This window comes from Botryllus schlosseri, chromosome 10, assembly GCF_051294905.1.
Source record: "Botryllus schlosseri isolate E-star chromosome 10, Bs_hap1, whole genome shotgun sequence".
In the NCBI taxonomy this organism is placed as follows: Eukaryota; Metazoa; Chordata; class Ascidiacea; order Stolidobranchia; family Styelidae; genus Botryllus; species Botryllus schlosseri.
Genome location: NC_137245.1, coordinates 8,748,861 through 8,764,930, shown reverse-complemented (window position 1 = coordinate 8,764,930; position 16,070 = coordinate 8,748,861). Strand labels below are relative to the sequence as shown.

The 16,070-nt window shown below is 39.4% G+C and overlaps 2 protein-coding genes and 1 long non-coding RNA gene across 3 annotated transcripts; 1 reads left to right on the top strand and 2 right to left on the bottom strand.

Annotated features, from left to right (window-relative positions):
* Positions 1-17: 17 nt before the first annotated feature.
* On the top strand, positions 18-12,418 carry LOC145447986 (BSD domain-containing protein 1-like). Its single transcript, XM_080326298.1, has 12 exons — positions 18-253; positions 1,655-1,760; positions 2,910-3,032; positions 3,795-3,903; positions 4,668-4,732; positions 5,539-5,593; positions 5,653-5,741; positions 6,595-6,687; positions 6,747-6,819; positions 9,730-10,086; positions 11,261-11,376; positions 11,441-12,418. Exons 1-12 carry the CDS (start codon positions 222-224, stop codon positions 11,471-11,473), a joined length of 1,251 nt encoding a protein of 416 aa, XP_080182424.1. The 5' UTR covers positions 18-221; the 3' UTR covers positions 11,474-12,418.
* A 109-nt stretch (positions 12,419-12,527) lies between these two features.
* On the bottom strand, positions 12,528-13,299 carry LOC145447988 (uncharacterized). Its single transcript, XR_013917766.1, has 2 exons — positions 13,240-13,299; positions 12,528-13,204 (listed from the first exon to the last, which is right to left on the bottom strand). It is a non-coding gene; the product is annotated as an uncharacterized LOC145447988 (long non-coding RNA).
* A 385-nt stretch (positions 13,300-13,684) lies between these two features.
* On the bottom strand, positions 13,685-14,927 carry LOC145447987 (corrinoid adenosyltransferase MMAB-like). Its single transcript, XM_080326299.1, has one exon. The coding sequence runs from the start codon at positions 14,795-14,797 to the stop codon at positions 14,036-14,038; it is 762 nt and encodes a 253-aa protein (XP_080182425.1). The 5' UTR covers positions 14,798-14,927; the 3' UTR covers positions 13,685-14,035.
* Between the last annotated feature and the right edge of the window lie 1,143 nt (positions 14,928-16,070).

The window sequence follows — 16,070 nt, the reverse complement described above, 5'->3', positions numbered from 1 at the left end:
GAAATAACAACAACAAAAAAAAGAAGTCACTGAACGCTCCGTGAATCAGCGACCTCAAAGGATTGCGACAGCAGCTGCTTATTTTACTGCGTGTTCGCTTGATTGCATGAAATGAAGGCGATACACTTCTTGTTGTAAATTTAGAAGTCAGTTTTGGGAGTCGGAATAATTCATCTGTCTGAAGACCAGTGTTTGTGATCGAAGTGCCGTCCAGTCCAGCAATGGAGACTCAAGGTGAAGACAAAGAAAAGACGTAAGAAAATTATCTTAATTGATTAATTATGTATGTACTAACTGATTCTTCTTCAATACAAAAAAGTTATATTCCTCTTTAGTACAGTATTTAGACAGCATGGCGGGAATGTCTCAGCTCTCTCATTTATTATTATGCCTTTCAAATTGCAACTGCCCGAGATTGTGGTATAAGGCTGAAGCCAACATTGGGAGACAAACCTGAAAGGAGCAAATATTGATCATCATTGACTATGGTGTCTTAGTAATTAACTGCAAGTATTGGTACCTACGTTACAACTATATATACTGCACTCTGCAAGCGATAGAGGTCATGGCCATGAATACCACCATCACTCAGCACTCTCACAGTGATTTGATGGTTGTACTTTTGCTGAGAGTTCGTAGTTTTTTACATAGAAGGACTTATCTTCAATACTTTAGCCCAAGTAGCGCAGTCTCTTCTAACCAAAACTATGTCTGAAATACTGAAACAGCATGTAACTGTAAGCAGTGTCTTTATGCAGGGTTTCACATGAAGAGAATACAATTATAGGACACACTGTAACTGTAGTATCCCTTAATCTGCAAATATTTTGAATAATATCAATTTCCAACTACGGCTTGTTGAATAGAATAATTGATATCACACAAGTCTATGACAATAGCAGCGGTAGAGCCGCATAGGTTACTTGAGGAGAAGCGTAGTTTCCTCAATGTGACCCCGAGTTTATTTGAATTTTTTTTATAGGTATCTTGTGAAATACACCCCTCTGTCTGCTTTTTAAGTGAGACACAATTGTTTTCATCATTGACGATGTTGACAGAGTAGTGTCACCGGAAGCGTCCCTGCTGTTAGCTGAAAACTGACATTGAAACGCATCTTGAAACATCTATACATCTTGAAAATATCAAATTTTATCCCTCAGCATATAATAAGCCTACTTATTTAATCAATGCAAATCTAGGACCATGCCTAGAATTTTGAAATAAATAATAATTATATTATCCATCATACAGTATGATAGCAGTGTATCCGGACCCATTTGAGCATGTTCATCTTATGAACTTGTGATGACCTTTTTTAATAGTCTTCTTCACAGCAATTACCACCAATGTGTGATCTGCTTTTTGATAGACAAAATATCAAAATGTGATGCAATTGAAATCTGCATGATAATTGGTTGGCACTTATGGTTAGTTTTTATAGTCTTATCATATTAAAAATGTTATCTTGAAATATCGTCTTATTACACTGGTATTGTCTATTGTACAGCACCAAGTTACCTGTAGTCAAGTATCTTTCAAATATGGTAATGATACATTCTAACATCCATCTTGCTGTATGGATCATTTCATTGCTGAAAATACATCATTAGACTTGGGGGTTGCAGGTAGCAAATTACTGCACATTTTCTTTCAGAAATGATACACCTGAAACCAGTAATGCCACAGATGAATCGGAGGATTCAACGCTGGATTCGGTATCAACGTGGCTGACAGGATGGTATAATACTGCTAAGAAAAAGGTTAGTGTCGACAGCAGTGGTTCTCAACCGGTGTGCCGCTGCACACTAGTTTGTCAATTGTTCTGCTCAGGGGTGCCACGTGTAAATGTTGTAAACAAAGTCGACATAGATCAAAAATTCTGAGTGGGACATGATCGGTGGGTCTATTATTTTTACCTACTCGGGACACATGATGTGCAATGCAATGCAAATAGCCGATGCAAGGATGACAAAACGGCCAGTTTATGTCTCTTAATCTGGCATCCCCATCAGCCTAATTTCAGTGTTCGATCATCTATGCTCTTTTCATCTTTTTCCTTGGATTGGTCCTTGATTGGGTCGATTTATTGTGAATAGGCTGTGCGCACTGTGAATCATCAACTTTTCAGACTTTGAACCGTGTTTCTTATAGCCCTTGGACGTTTTCAAAAAAATCATACCCCCTTTCAATCATCAGGCCGCCACCAAACCCTGCTCTTGGGCCCTCGCATGGGTTTCAACACAAATTTTGATACAGCCCATTTCGTCACTACCCTTTGAACACACAATTTACAACAAACACACTCTTGCGGTATCCACTAGGGTTCGAGATTATGCAATTCAAGGACGCAAGAAACATTTTATACCCCGTGTAGATAGTTTTTCTATTTAAAAATCTGTCGATTTAGTATTATTTTACTGCTTCTTGGAGGTACAGAACTTCAATACCGGTATACAATTAAATAGTATATTCATATCGAAATGAACCCGAATATATTCGCCTGACAGTTGTCAGGGATAATCGTCAGCAACTGGTTGAAAATGGAAAAGAACATCGTATATCAACAATCGTACCACATAATATGATGTCACCAGCATGAAATTTCAAATGCGAGAGTGTTCAATGTACCATTTTTAGATGGTACACGAACTCTTTTTGTTGACACAGCCTTGGCTGGTGTATTTCGATAAAAGTCGACTCCAAGGCACACAAATGTTAGAGTGAACGGTCCTTCCCAATGACACGAAATCTGTCGTCACGATAATTTTTCGCACAAGCAGCAATGGCAGACTTTGTGGTCTTTGATTGCAGAACATCAAGCTTGAGTGGATGAGTTAAGGGTGCCTTTGAACTGTATGGCAACAGTTTTTACAGTCGCGCTTACGGTGATTGTTTTTGCATTAATTCAGGTTGTGGAAACTAACGAATTTATGAAGCGTGACTTGCAGGAGTTCTCGCAAGCCGTCCAGACCGATGCGTCTAAGCTTGTTTCCGCCACCGCCACTACCATGAAAGAGAAACTGCACATCAACGTAAGCCACAGTGGCTCTGTTATATATGAATTTTGAAAATTTGTGTTTTTTCCTGTCGTAACCTGTGTTAGGTTTAATCATTTTCCCACGTCAATACCACTTCAAATGTGTGTTATGCATAGAGATGACGAATTTCATATAATATAATTTTCACCTGCTGCTAATTTTAATGTATTCCTTCTTATGAGTGCCGATCCGATTGTTATGTCATGTGCCATTCCTAGTCCTAAACTTGTAGACCGTATAAACGAGTGTTTATAGACTATATTTTGTGTACAGTGCCTTTATTGCCCTTTGTAATGACAGAAATATTTAACATCACGCAAAATAGGATCTCAGATTGTTTTTGAATTCAGCGGTACTATTTTTGAAACAAACGACAACTGTTGGTGATATGCTGTAGGCTACAGTGCCAAACAAACCTAAAGTAGTGCGGTTTCTGAACTTGGATGGTCCAGGATCCGCTGATGTCAAATCACTGAAAGAGAGCCAAGTGAAGTAGGTTATGGTGATTTTTTTTTCGTTGCTCTTGAAATCTGAATTCAGATAAAATTGTGGTTTACGACTGGCGAAACGATAAGACGCCGAGTGAACGATGCCATTTGAAATCTTTTTTCAAGTTGGTCATGACACACAATTGCTTACAATCATTGTTTCGGTATGTAGCAGTATTAATTGTCAGCTAACAGCTTTTCAGCTACTAGTAACCAAATTGTATTACAATGATGTATGATTATGAATCGTGCCGAATATTTGTCGTAGGTCGATTTGGAAGAGGCCTCTTCAACGACTCGTTCTGTTACAAATTCTCTGTCAAACTTCCTTGGAAATATCGCTAACAAGGTCGGGCCAATATTACCCGATGACGATGGTGAGTTGTGTTTATAGGCCTATTGAACTGATGCATCTGGTAGCCAGACTAATTGTGTGATTTTTGTGAATGGAATAGCATCTGTGGAAGTCAGTTTGGTAAATTGATGAAGATAGCAGCATGTTGCTGCATAATTAACTGTGATGAACCAAAGGCAAATCTAACTGATTGTCATCATCCCACCAAGGGATGCTTCATGGGATTAAGGGTTTCAAAGTAGCTCCCATGTGGCATTGCCGCATGTGTGTTGTTTGCTTTGTGAACCATCCAAAGGCAAATGATGATCGATTGAATATTGGTATTAGAATCTCCAAAGATCAATTTCGGCCGTGCGGAAGTATTTGGATTATTAGGATTATTGGCGTGGCATTGTGCAATGTAGTATGCATATAATCCGAGGCCATGCCAATCCGATACAGTTGCTATCATGTCTATCTGATTGAGTCATAGTACATTGTGATGTGTGTTATTCTATGTTCTCTTCATTCTAGGTATGTAAGTTCATGTGCAATGTACATTTGTACAACCTTGACATTGATTGGTAACCTACATGTTATCTTTACACCAAATGTTGCTGCTTCTGTTCCATCCAATGAAATCGCCTTTCTATGTCTGTTACTTTTACTTTATCCGTATTTCGGTAGTATATATGGAAATGATCCGTTGCGATTTTATTTTGTATTCAGTTTTCTTGAAAATCCCATGTATATTGTGTTGAGAAATCGAAATGCTGTTTCTCACCAATTATGCGGTTGATATTATAGAAAATGAAGACTCCGGTGCAATAATGGGAACATCTTCCGGTACAAAAGTACTTTCCCCTTCGGAGGTACGTAGACCGTCTCAATCGCTCTGAGATTGCAGTGGACTGTCTGCAGTCGCGATCTCCGCCTATTGTAATCACTAATTTATAAGACCGAGATCTTTCGTTCAAATCTGACATACTTACATGGAAAAAAATTTTGCGATTTTCAAGATTCATTTGAATAATAAATTCATGATTTATTCCCAAAACTTTTCGACTGGCACTCATCAGGGGTTGCCATCAGCAATGCTGGGAGCATTCAGTCTAACAACAATCGCTATCACTAATTATGATGTCACATATAGTAAACTACAAAATTCAAATCACGATTGTGAGCTATAGCGCAGGCCGGAGAGAATAAAACAAGCTAATGTTGGCATAGACTAGGTTGGCGCATAGTGATGATAGCTGGCAGAACACGTTGGTTTTTTCCAGCAAGTGTTTGCCGATGATGATTGTTGTTAAACATAGTTTTTTGTACGAATGGATAAATTCTCAAACATTAAATTTTTCTCAAAACATAATCAAGTTACCAGTATATTCACAAAACATTTGACTTTCAGCTTAAAATTAAGGTACCGTAGCTCTCCTGGTTGGTGTTTCAGAGAAGTGATAGATCTTGTGGTTGCACAGTCTTAGAAATGCCCTGCTCTGCGTAATTAAAGTGAATAAAGTTAGAAGTACCTATGTTTGTCAGCAACAGGCTTACATCTTACATGATGGACTTCGAAATTTGATCGATAGATAGGCCTATGCTAAAAATTGGACCATTGATGACATCTTGAACATAGTCCTGTGGCTTTTTCAATAGTCCGCAATCGATATTTCAGGCACGAATATTCGCAATACGAACGGACCCGGCTACGTTTTGTAATGAACCAGATAGTGAGTTAACTTTGTATCAGTACTATTTTACGCCACAAATGCGACTTTGATCATTTTAGATGAGGAAGAATATTTCATGTGGCTACCCGGTTTTAATGTCGAAGAGAAGAAAAGCGAAATTTCAACATTAATGTTGGATTGCTCACAGGTTTGTGAATTTCAATATCTTGGCAACTTCATACTAAGGACTCAAATTCTATTTTATTTTTTATTTATTGAAGTTTATTATGATTCTTAGTATTGGGATCATGAGCACATAAACGCAAAGACATTGAAGCATAATATCCCACAATACAGTTATTCTCAATTGGGAGCAAAATTAAAAATTGATAGGTCTGAAAATAAGTCTCGTGGTCCAGCTTGGACAAGCAGTTCGACGCAACCCATCGAAAACGTATGAAATAGCTGGCAACGACTTTCGAAATTACTAGATAGAATTTTGTAAATGTACTGTACAAGCTCCATGTTGATTTGCGATTATGCCAGTTTTACCTGTAAAATAATGAATACTTACCTGTGAGCTATTTTAGCTACCGTTATTTTAAAAGCACAAGGGCTCTAAATACAAAACAAGGTGCAGATATATGCAATCTATATGAACACTCAGTTTGGTAGTAGGCCTATTACTCAATGTGTTTTATTTTGCTTTTGCATAATGCACTGGAGGATGTGTCATCGAGTGTGAAAAATAACATGGTTTTGCGTCAAAATCTGTTTCAGTACTCTCTAGAATAGACACTCTTAGAGGTCCAGAACTTCAGTGTTCACTTGTATTATATATTCATATTGACATGAACCGTAATATATTCTGCAATGTAGTTGATGATGATAACCTATGACGTGCGTCGGCTGGATATATTTGTGTTTATTTCAATACGAAAATCTTATTCAATTGTCGTGTATTAAGTGGTGGCAGTAGGCAAAAACCACTTGATTAGTTCGAAAATGTAGAAATGTGTCGCATCTATTCTATTCGACTTGTTTATATGCTGCCTTTCCAGGTCAGGTCACTTTACACCAAGCTTGTTCCCTCGGCCGTTTCGCATTCCGACTTTTGGGGCCGTTATTTTTTCAAGCTTCATCAACATATTAAGGTGGGTAACGTTGCTTGCTTTCAATAGAACCGTATTCGCCTCCAATTATCAATTTTTAGGCTGAAGAACGAAGAGCAATGCTCATGGAACGGGCGCATAAGTCACACGACGATATCGAATGGGACGATGAGGGTATTGATGTCGTTAACACAAATTTTTCATATTTAATTACTCTTACTATCACAAATGCGTAGCTGATTTGCCGAAGTTATCATTAACGAAGTAGTCCAACTTGCTTTTGAGGAGTCGACAGGGGTCGGCAACCTTTTGCTAGTCACGGGCCAAATTCCGAGTGCACAACTTTTTGGCGGGCCGGAATTTTTCTTTATACTATATTTAACGCTAACGTCGGTATAGTACCCTACATTGCTGCAATCTCAATCATACAAATCACAAAAAGGGCCAAACACACGTATTTACACTTCAACAATGCTGGATAAATGTGACACTTGGCTCAGCTCGCTTTGTGATAGGTTTTCAACTTCTGGTAACAAGTCAGATGAAGCAAGAGTCAGACGATATTCTAAATGGGCGTTGGAATATACGTGATCTTAGCTTGCTCTTCGTGAATTTCATTGTTGAAAACTATTGTTCACATGCGTACGCGCTACCAAAAGTCGATGCCATTTCTTTTGCATTTGTTGGTCAAGCTGGGATAAAGACCCATTTCAATATCGGACTCTTTGTCAAAGTCGTGCAGCGATATGCTCTTTGTATGAAATTTGTCATTCAATTCAACTGCATCGCATTTCAAAAAGGCCCATTTGAAATTTTCAGGCAATGCTATTGGCGTTCACATTAAACGGAGTACTGAGCAATAGTCAGAAATTATTTTGTACAGAACGAATGTTGGATAAACGGCTCCCAATTCAATAATTAAATTTCCTATCACAGTTACAAATGTATAGTGCTGGTACTAGGTTTACTCTCTTCCAGTATAGGAAAGTGAGCATAATTTTCTTTTTACTGTTTTAATTCCCAAAGTCGCAGTTTTGTTTCAAATACGCCTCAACATCTCATGTAATCAGTTATTTCCCCATGAAGTGTGACGTTTCATGTGCTACGAAAGCAAGATTAGATACCCATTTCGATGACAAGATTATGAGTCGGCGATGTTTGTATTTTCAAGGAATGTTGCTAATTCGTTTCTCAGTTCATACACTCGTGCAAGCATAGCTGCTCAACTTAATGCGCAAACATGGCAGATATACAGGACATCACCATATTGATTCTCTGCTTCTAGTAATATATAGGGTAGGCTATCTGCCGGTGATTAAGTTTGTGAGACCAAAATCAGCTTTCGCCACTGTGTCCAAAACACTATTCAGGTTTGTTGTCTTGGCGTACAATGTCCTCTGGTGAATTAAACTGCAGATCACTAACCTATACGGAGGCTAGTTATCTATAATGAAACGGAAAGTTTGAGATTTTGTCATTGCGTTTTTGAAGCAGAGGAACGGCACCTTTATTGTCGCACCCTATCAGAGTGGCAAACCCCTAAAAAAGTATGATATACCTTTGATTGCGCGATATACCCGCTTAATGAGCACTGGTCTAGTCTACTCTACAGATATTCTCTATCTCCTACTTTTAGTACGAGATAGGCTACTAGTCAACCGCCTTCGCACCAGTTTTATGGCGTAACAATAGACGTGGGATAGTTATATCGCAGCGATGCTGCATTCTTTCCAAGCAGCGCTGCACTGCAGATTGGAACTCATTACGAAACGGCGGGCCGTATTCTTGTGGTAACTAATTACTTGGTCGCGGACCGGACGATTTCGCTTGGCGGGCCGGATCCGGCCCGCAGGCCGTAGGTTGCCGACCCTTGAAGTAGGTCTTGCTTACTTGAGCTTCTTGAGTGGTTATGTTTTTTCACTACTTGGCTTCTACTTGACAGCTTTTTAGGCAAAACTTTTTGGACTTTGTATTTTGTAGAGTACAATAGATTTTGTGCAGTTTTGGGATATGTCCATCACGTTTACGAATTTGAAATAGTTTCATTACGGTAACTGAATATATATTTGAGATTGTGCCAATTTGTAATTGCATTTGTGATTATGCGTTGTGGTAAAGATGCGCCCTGCAATTTGTAAAGTAGCTACTAGAATTAAGCGGAGCCTCAACCAAATCTACGTTGTGGAACTATTTGAGTAGCCTACATTCAAATCTTAATTATCTATTTCCATTTGAAGCAGTTTTAACATCTCTTGGAATTTCTACTTTTAAAGGGTTGTAACCAAGTCACAAGGTTACGAATCACAAGTCCATCTCACTTTTATAGTTGTGACTCGAGTCAAGTCAAGTCATTTTCAATTCACCACCGAGTCAAGTCAGAGTCCAAGTCAGTGAGTAGACGGTCGAGTCCGAGTCATGGTGTCGTGACTCGAGTCCAAGTCAATGTGTTCACTATTCAGTTTTGAGTTCAGTCCGGTTCTACCCACTTTTTACAACTCTGCTTGAGTATAGAATGGCTCACATTCAAAATATAAGGTGTGATAGCAACCAAGATCTTACTATTCAAAATATAGTAATTTTCCTCGGGCTTAACAGTTACTGGCCTTATTCTCCAAGTACCGGGACTGATCGACGGAATACCAACAATGGGGTAACTTTACTATTCTTCGAAGTTATGATGAAATGTCTGTCGGTCTGGTCTCAAGTCATATGAATTGATCCGAGTCATGCACAATGACTCGAGTACAAGTCGAGTCAATACACAAACTGACTCGAGTCGAGTCATTTTACGCATTTGAAACAATGACTCGAGTCAAGTCGAGACACCAGAAAATCGCCACTCGAGTAGAGTCATAACTCGAGTCATTACTGTCCTGTACTTTTACTTGAAGTAGAAATTTACTGTATTTGCCTGAAAATATGTAAAGGTAAAATTGAAGTAGTTTAAAAACATATCCACTCGAGTCTGTGAGTCCAAAGTTGGCAAAATCTACTTGCGTATTCGGAAATAGTAGAATTATATCGGTTTTCGTATACTCACTTTAATAGTTAGGATAATACAATGATTCACGTATCCATTTTCAGACGATGACGCGACACAAACCAGGCCTAGCAGACAAACACCAGTCGTGGACGACCAAGTACATCTCCCTGTCCACGAGCCTTGCGAAAATCCGCCACAGAACTCGAACGGTATCCCCGCAACTGTGTCCGATGAACGTGAAAGCAAAACACCGGAAGCTGACAGCCACTCGCAAAACACACCGATCCCCCAAAAGACTGAAGCCTTACTACCCTCAGCGCAAGAACTCAAGAGCGGAGACGATGAAGAGAAGGAGAATCGCGCGAAGGACGATCTTGTTTCGAAAACCGAAGATTTGAATACGACAGAGGAAAAGATTACAGAAGAAGTAACGGTTGAAACGGAGACCGCCGTGAAAAGTACGCAGCATTGATTTGTAGAAGTCGGGCATTGGGTGGCAGCTAGTTTTTGGTATGTGTGCAGAAAAGTTTCGGTGCTCTAATAAAGTATTGTAAACCTGTGTGAGAAAAGTAGGAGTGGAAAAAGTGTGAATGTCTACTTACTCTCAGGTACAAATAGGGGTGCACTTGTCCAACAGGGGTGGGCAAAGTATTCAACGTCGGTACATGAGTAGAAGTAGAAACAGCAATTCCCAAGATATTCCAAAAAGGAAGTAGTTTGGTCTTGAAAGTGGCAGTAGAAAATGTAAGGGCTGAAAATCATTCCAGTAAATAGTTACAAAATTATATTAAGACGAGGGGTCTCGCACATTAGAGGGTACTCTGAGGGTTCTACTTTCAAGTTATGGAGTGCATATTGACTAGCGCAAAATAACGGCTAGGGTGAATATTTCGCGACATTGCAAAAATGGTCAAAATTGTAGCGTTAGGTCAAATCATTGTCTAATTTGTTTACAAAGTCGATTTTTGCGCGAACTGCATTTCGTCGGTATTGAAAAGGCTGCATTACACCTTGCAGACTACTTTGTAGTCGTAGATGGCCTATTGTCTACTCGTTGTGAATCATGAATGAAACAAACAAGACTTCGTCACGACAGACAGTTCCAATCATAAAATGCTCATCAATTTCAACGTTATATGCATACGGGAGCGCAAAATTTTGAATTTTCAGTGCAAAATCGTCCGTTTTTTGGGTAAAAAAACAATCGCCCTACTAAGGACAATAAAAAATGAGTGTAATTTTCGAAAATAAATTCAGTTAACATGACGAAGAGGCTATATTGCACCCAGTGTTGACAATGCCACCGTCAAAATTATGCAAGCATACTCCAAAATTGCTGTCTACTTATACAACTATAGGAGTAGTTTTTCCTTGAAATCGGTGTAGTAGAAATGTAAGTAACTATAAAATCATCACTCAAGTAGTGGAAGGAGTAAAAATCTACTGGAATACTTCACAAAAGAACTAGTAGGCTACTTCGTAATATATGTCATATAAGGAAATTCATCTTGACTTTTACCTAGTGATTATGAGCTACTGGAGGCTTGCGATACAATCGCTTGCATTAGTTCTCACCCTATCCATGGTATTTCTAACATTCTACACACTCACAACTTCATTTTGTGTACACAGCGCCCTCGACCGGTGAGAGTTCCGACAGCTGGGAAAAGGACTTTGATTTAGACATGACGGAAGACGAAATTAAACAGGCACTTCAGGAATCGGAAGCCGCCGATGTCAGCATTGACGTAAGTAACAACCATGTGCGACTATTGACATATATGTCTCCTAATTCCGATTTGTGTACTGCAGGACATTGGTGATGACTGGGACGAATGGGAATGAGCCATAAAGTATTGTCCTGCCCTTACCAAGTACGGGCGTTTGTAACTATAGTATTTCACGATCCTCTAGTAATTGATTCCGAGTGTTAGACCACGATGGTGGGTACAGGCAATCGTCCTGCCAGCTCTGGCAAGTGTGTTACGTTCGTGATAGGCTTTTTTGTGGATGTTTGCAATTCTGTGTTGAAATGCCGAACCACTGATTTGTGATACGGGTGATATTTTCGGGGTTCAATGTTATCACATACCGCATACATAAAGAACATAAGTACCAGCATGCTACTTTTATTTCATGCATACTTGCACTACTTGAGTGGTTACGTTTTCAGACTACTGCCATCTTACGGGAGAAGTTTTCTCGCCAAAACTTCTTTTTTCTGACACCTTGGATTTTGAAAATTAGAAAGTATGTCAAAAGTAGCATATGTGATTCCCCGACCAAAACTACTCCCAGTACTTTCCATTTACTATGTTATGTAGTTTGACATGTCTCTGAATTAGCTACTTCTACAGAAATTTAAGGCGCTATTTGTTCTTTAGCAACGCTGACTAATTTGACCACCTCTGCGTAACGGCCCAGTTTTGTTTGCTTTTTTTCGATCCCTTGTATTTTATAACAGAAACGCAGAGAATCGTTATCTGTCGTTTGATTTTCATTTTTACACATAATTTTTACATAGGCCTAAACGCATTCGAGATACTGGCAGGTTGGTGATGGAAGCTCGATAATCTCTATCAGTTGCTGCTTGGGTGTAGGATTATTTTTCCAGTTGGAACACATTAGTCGGGTGCGGACGCTGTGTTACCTTCAACTGTAATATTGATTACTCGTAACTATTATGGGTACGCCACCAAGCTTCGGAATACTGCGTTAACAGATATATATTTGTTACTATCGATTATTATGTAATAAATTTTCTCGTGTGAACAAGGGAGAGGAACGACAGTGTGAGGTGTTTTTAACGTTCGTGTAAAACATGCAGGCTAATCTGTTGTTCGGTCAGAAAAGCCGCAAGGAAACTCCCACACTGAATGATTGAATATTACGAACAGGGTCACGTAAAAATTAGATTTAATATAGAGTTGACTCAATTCATTGAGAAAAAACTAAAAAGTGGTGCAGACGCCAACAGTAGCACCGTCTAATTCCAGTATTGATTCGCAAGCTGGCTCGAATCTATTCCAAGCACAAGGGTCCAGACGAAATGCCTTGTCAAAAATAGGGGTACATGGGCCACACACACTTTCACTCTCATTTCGTTACTTCGTTAGGCCTATTTTTACGTTTGCAGCACAACGGTATACATCAATTACAGTATGAAGTACCGATTTTCAGGATACATTTCTCACAACTACCTTAGCAAGACAGAAAATAGAACGTCTGAGAATTACTTCAGTAGTGCGGTACACCTACCTACAGTTTGAACAATGAACACGGTGATAAAGATAGGGACAATGCGTCTCAGATTTTTGGTAATTGCAGGTAACAGCAGGACAATTTAAATGTTAACATGGCCACAAATAGGTTCAACATTTGAAATTGAGTCTGACCGCGAGCTCACCGTGATGAAGGGCCTAGACCACCCGGACGTCATATAATATAGCCTAGTCATACTGAAGCTCCAAAATATGTGGATGTGCTCTAAATATGCAAGGACCTTGAAAGTGGACAAGCCAACTTGAGTCGGGCTGGATGCGTAATTGAGCAGGATTGTAATGACTCGATTCATGACTTCAGGCTATTCGACTCAAGTCGTTTTTTGACACTCATTTAATGACTCGACTCGAGTCTCTTTGCGTCTTGACTTGACTTGTACTCGAGACATTTCATTGTAACTTCGAAGAATAGCTAAGCAACCACATCGTTATTTCGTCTATTTATAAGTCCTGATGCTTGGAAAATAGGGCCACAAATTGTTGCGACTGAGGAAAACTACTATATCATGAATCATGCGAGCCATTGTATATCACTCCAGTAGAGTTGAAAAAAGTGGGTTGAATCGGACTGAATTCAAAACTGAATAGTGCACACAATGACTAGGACTCGAGTCACAACACTGACTCGGACTCGACACTCTACTTTACTCAGTGTTGAATTGAAAATGACTCGAGTCGAAACTATAAAAGTGCGATTAACTTGTGACTTGCTTACAACCCTGGAATTGAGTAGGCTACTGACATAGCTGATGTCACTCAGATAACGCTACTGATCTTTGCGACCGAAATTTACAGTGTATTTTTCAAAATGTGATCTCCAAGTACTATACCGCACATAGACTACACAAACATTCTCTGAGGCATGATTAAAGTAACACTTCAAATACCATACCAGTACGATGTGGGTGTATCAATCAATGATGTTGGCTTTACATAGATGGAATTCAATTGACATTTATGTAGTCCAAGTGCCAAAAAACATCAGGGAGCTTCGTAGCCTCGCACAGTCGCAAGTCATATAGTATATAACATGATATTGATAACATTGAAAACATTTTCAACTCCGTCATTACATAAAATGCATTGTAGTTGAATAGGCTACAAGAGAAATAGTCATAGGCCCATACTAATCACTCTTGTCATTTGAAATTGCACCATTATCTGATTTTCCTGGTTTGGGTTTCTTGTATATCTTCTCGACATGGCCCTCCATCATAGCCACATATCTTGCAATAGTAAATAAATAATCGCTGAGCCTATTCATATACTGGCCAACTTCGGGTGGGGTGCCCTCACTTAAAACAAGAGAGGACACCTTTCGTTCAGCCCTACGGCATACCGTCCTGGTCACATGGATGTGTGAAGCCGCAAGACCACCTGAAGGTAATATGAAATTTTTTAGAGCGGGCAGTTCAGAAGTAAACGAGTCTATAAGATGTTCAAGTTCTTTCGTCAGATAAGCATCAAACTTCGTCTTTTCGATTCTTTTTTGCGTGCTACTGCTGGCCGGAGTGGCTATACAAGAATTGACGTCCTGTAGGCAACACTGTATCTTTTCAAATTGCAGCGCGATATCTTTGAAATTTTCATGCTGCCAGGACTCCATCAATCTATTCTTCGAAAGTCCGACATGGCTCGACACTTCATCCACGTCTCCCATTGCATCGAAAATCAAACTACTTTTATGGCGTCTCTCCCCATTGAACAGGCTTGATTCACCGCCATCGCCGGTTTTTGTGTATATTTTGGGAGATGCGGTCGTTTTATCCTCGTCAAAACGTAACGACGAAGTGCTTATTTTCCTGGCGCTCACAACATTTCGAATGGTGTGCCTTCGGAGACTATTGACGACTTCGTCAGCGACTTTTCTACGTGATATTCCCAGCATGACGGCATTCGGTAAATGCAGCAAATCAGTTGCTCAACTGGTCACTGTACCTCAGCGAGAAACTGTACAACGCTGCACTGAAACAACGATGTTATTGACAGGACGCCGGCTTCACATTACCGAAGACGGACTAAAATCACTAAAAACGTAAAAACTAGTGTTGAAAATCGCTAGATGGCGCTAGTTCTCGAAAAAAAAAATAGCTAAAAACTGTTGCTGTTGTTGATTATATAGCAAAGTGGTTGAAACAGACTTGGGTAGGGTTACCATATTTTGGAATCCGGAAGAGAAGACACTTTTATTAAATTTTCTAACTTAAAATACAGGTAAATCTTTAAAAATGGTAATTTTTCCCACTTCGCTGTCGGTTGACTAAAAAAAGGTCAACTTTCTCGCTCAGCTCCCGAAATAGCCGCCGGATTGTTACTTCAGTGCTGATTTACTGTGTCTCAGTCAAATTTACACTACATATTTAACAAAAATTATCAAAAAAGAGGAATAAATCTCAAAAATGAGGACATTTAAGCGTCCTCGGAGTACATTTTCAAAAACCTGAAAAAGGAGGACGAATCCTCCTAAGGAGGACGTATGGTAACTAGACTTAGGCAACTAGAAAGTTTTGATCTTTTCCGAATTATATTAGAATTTGTATTAGAGCTACATCGTTTTTTCCAAATTAGATTAAAATTAGAATTAGAGCTGCACAATTTTTTCCAAAATTAGATTAGAATTATAATTAGAATTACTGAATTCGCAAAAAATTCGGAAAATGAATTAAATTGTGAATGGGAAATAAATGCAGGAAAAATAGGTTGAAATCACTTTGCATCCCCAAAACCATGAGAATGGTTAACGTCTACCAAGCTTAGCTCGTTTTGTACTATAGCAGGGGTCACCGCACACGGTCGGCGATCTGATTTTTGATTTTGGAAGATCGCAGAATAAAGCATTTTGATTACCTAAAATTGATTTCAGTTGCAAATTATAGTTGTTTCAAAATAAGCTGTTTGTCTAGCCCAACAACACTATTCCACACCATATCTGAAATGACTTCGGCGATGGCAACAGCAGTGCATCGATGGAGATTCAGCTCGTATCAATAAGCATATTGCCTTGGCGTGCGATGGCCCAGACTCTGAGAAGCCCGAGACGCTACGAAAACAGCATAAGACGTCCCCACAAGATCAATCGTTAGGATGAGATAGTCTTTTAGCTATAGTAACATGTCTGACTAGCCCCCCTATCGATTCATTATAGTCGCTGTCAATCGTCG

What these genes read in the sequence shown, in the direction of transcription:
- LOC145447987 (XM_080326299.1), bottom strand. Translation starts at nt 14,797, where the DNA reads ATGCTGGGAATATCACGTAGAAAAGTCGCTGACGAAGTCGTCAATAGT.
- LOC145447986 (XM_080326298.1), top strand. Translation starts at nt 222, where the DNA reads ATGGAGACTCAAGGTGAAGACAAAGAAAAGAC. An exon ending in TAATGTTGGATTGCTCACAG is followed by an intron (nt 5,742 to 6,594) that starts GTTTGTGAATTT and finishes CTGCCTTTCCAG; the next exon opens with GTCAGGTCACTTTACACCAA. An exon ending in AACGGAGACCGCCGTGAAAA is followed by an intron (nt 10,087 to 11,260) that starts GTACGCAGCATT and finishes TTGTGTACACAG; the next exon opens with CGCCCTCGACCGGTGAGAGT.